Raw genomic sequence first — 2,169 nt, forward strand, 5'->3', positions numbered from 1 at the left:
GAGTGTGTCTGAATGTGTCAGTGCACCATCTACAATAAAGCAAGTGTGTGCGCTTGTGTGTGAACCTGTATTCTCTGAGGGGTTGTGACAGAGGGGTCAGTGGAGATGATCTGAATGCGAGAGGAGCTCATCACTGAGCTGTCTGACGCAGATGAGTGTACCTGCACCACACACACACACACACACACACACACACTGAGTAAATTCATCTTCATCTGAGGGTCAAAGGCAGTGTGTTTTCATAGTAACTAAGTAGTTCACGTCAACAAAGTGCCCAACAAAACAAAGGAAATTTATTTCATATGCAAAACATATTTGCATATGCATTCCAAAATAAAGGCATTCATATAAGATAGTCATGGCTAAATTACTGGCATCTGCCAACCACAAACGGCAGTGAGCAAGCGGCGCTCATGGTATTTTAATCACAAAATCATTTTCCAAACGTTCTCGTTCACTGTTCTTCACTAAAGGAATGATATTCCAAACCTTAAACAGACAGACAAATCCCTGACAGCTGAAAACTCACCTCTTCTGGGAGCACATCACTCATCAAGTTACATCACTTGCTCACCAATGGATGCTCTGCAGTGAATAGGTGCCGTCAGAATGAGAGTCCAAACAGCTGATAAAAACATCACAATAATCCACAAGTAATCCACATGTCTCCAGGCCATCAATTAAAGGGATAGTTCACCCAAAAAAGCTAGATTAAATTGATTGTTACGTTTTAAATATGGTAATTTTTCTTACAAAAACGCATTGATTCACAACAGGAGGCCTTTGTTCACCCCCCGCAGCCGTGTGAGGTACTTTTTATTATGGATGGATGCGCTTTATTTCACTTCTTTTGGACTGATGAACTGCAACACCTGCTGAGTGCCATTAAACAGCTTGAAAGATCAAAGACAATTTTTTATATAACTCCGACTGGATTCGTCTGAAAGAAGAAAGTCATATACACCTAGGATGCCTTGAGGGTGAGTAATTCATGGGCTAATTTTCATTTTTGGGTGAACTAACCATCTTGTGAAGTGAAAAGCTGCATGTTTTTAAGAAGCAAATCTATCAAGCTGTTTTTTTAAGGAGGATTCGATGACTTGCAGAACCGAGCTAAAGGCATGGGCTCGGAGGGCCACTGTGGAGCTGGAGTAAGCAAGGACAACAGTGGAGCCAGAGGGAAGGAGGAAGAGCTGAATGGAACAAGCAAGGACAAGGAACCTGGAGGCTAGGCAGGATCAGTGGATAGGGAGTCCATCATGCTCGACACAGGAGGAAGGACCTCAAGGAGTATGGGCTAGAATTAAGTCCAGATCTCTAAAGTCCATTTATTCCCCTTCTGGACGGACATGGCTTCTGGCTCAGATTCGGAGATGAACAAGGTGGTGGGCTCTGGCTCCAGGACAAACCTGGTGGCTGGCTCCATAGCGGGAGTGGCCTCAAGCTCTGTGGCAGGCACGGGCTCTGACTATAGGTCCGTGGTTGGCGTGGGGCTGAGCAGATCTTCTTCCTCCTCACCCACAGAGAAGGGGGACCCAACTCAGGAGGAGTGCGTCTTCCACAAAGTCTTTGAATGTCCCCCAAAAACCTTAGATGGGCAGCTGGTCTTTTAGTGAGTCCTTGAGACTGGCTTGAAAATATGCGATCAGTGACCGGTCTTGGTTGCGAGTTATGGCGCTTTTCCACTGCATGGTACGACTTGGCTCGGTACGGCTCAGTACGGTACGGCACGGCTCGGTTCGGCTCGGTTTGCGTTTCCACTGCAGTTTAGTATCGCTTTAGAGTGGGCGGGATTATTCACATGTCATTATAGTTGCGCCGCCTCTACTGCCGCGACTCCTAAAAAACTTTTTCATTCCGCGTCGCCCCATCAAGCTCTCACTGGATCCGCTCCTCTGCTATCAACGAGAGCAACGTCTGTACTTCCTCAACAGGGGGAACAGCCACTTTTTGGTTGTTAAAAAAAGGTGCGCTCGTTCAAAACAGTTGCATTCGATCCTTCGCTGGCTGTGCTGATTTAAATCTAGCGGTTCTTTTGTGTTTGTTCAAGTTCAGTGACGCAGGTAGTGACGATTCTCTCCGGCCAATCCGTGATCAGCAGAGTTTACACGTCACGTTTTGGTAACGGTACGGTTCGCTTGGAACCCCAACCGAAGTGGTACTAAAAAA

At 46.3% G+C, this 2,169-nt stretch overlaps 1 protein-coding gene across 2 annotated transcripts in view; it reads right to left on the reverse strand.

Annotated features, from left to right (window-relative positions):
* LOC107684472 (nuclear receptor subfamily 2 group C member 2-like) overlaps nucleotides 1–2,169 on the reverse strand; it is a 32,191-nt gene that overhangs the window by 14,112 nt on the left and 15,910 nt on the right. For both annotated transcript variants that reach the window (XM_016480724.1, XM_016480723.1), the window contains exon 3: nucleotides 66–161. In XM_016480724.1, coding sequence (XP_016336210.1) covers nucleotides 66–161 — 96 coding nt within the window. The remainder of the gene's footprint in view (nucleotides 1–65; nucleotides 162–2,169) is intronic.

This window comes from Sinocyclocheilus anshuiensis, unplaced genomic scaffold, assembly GCF_001515605.1.
Source record: "Sinocyclocheilus anshuiensis isolate Anshui unplaced genomic scaffold, SAMN03320099.WGS_v1.1 scaffold397, whole genome shotgun sequence".
NCBI lineage: Eukaryota > Metazoa > Chordata > Actinopteri > Cypriniformes > Cyprinidae > Sinocyclocheilus > Sinocyclocheilus anshuiensis.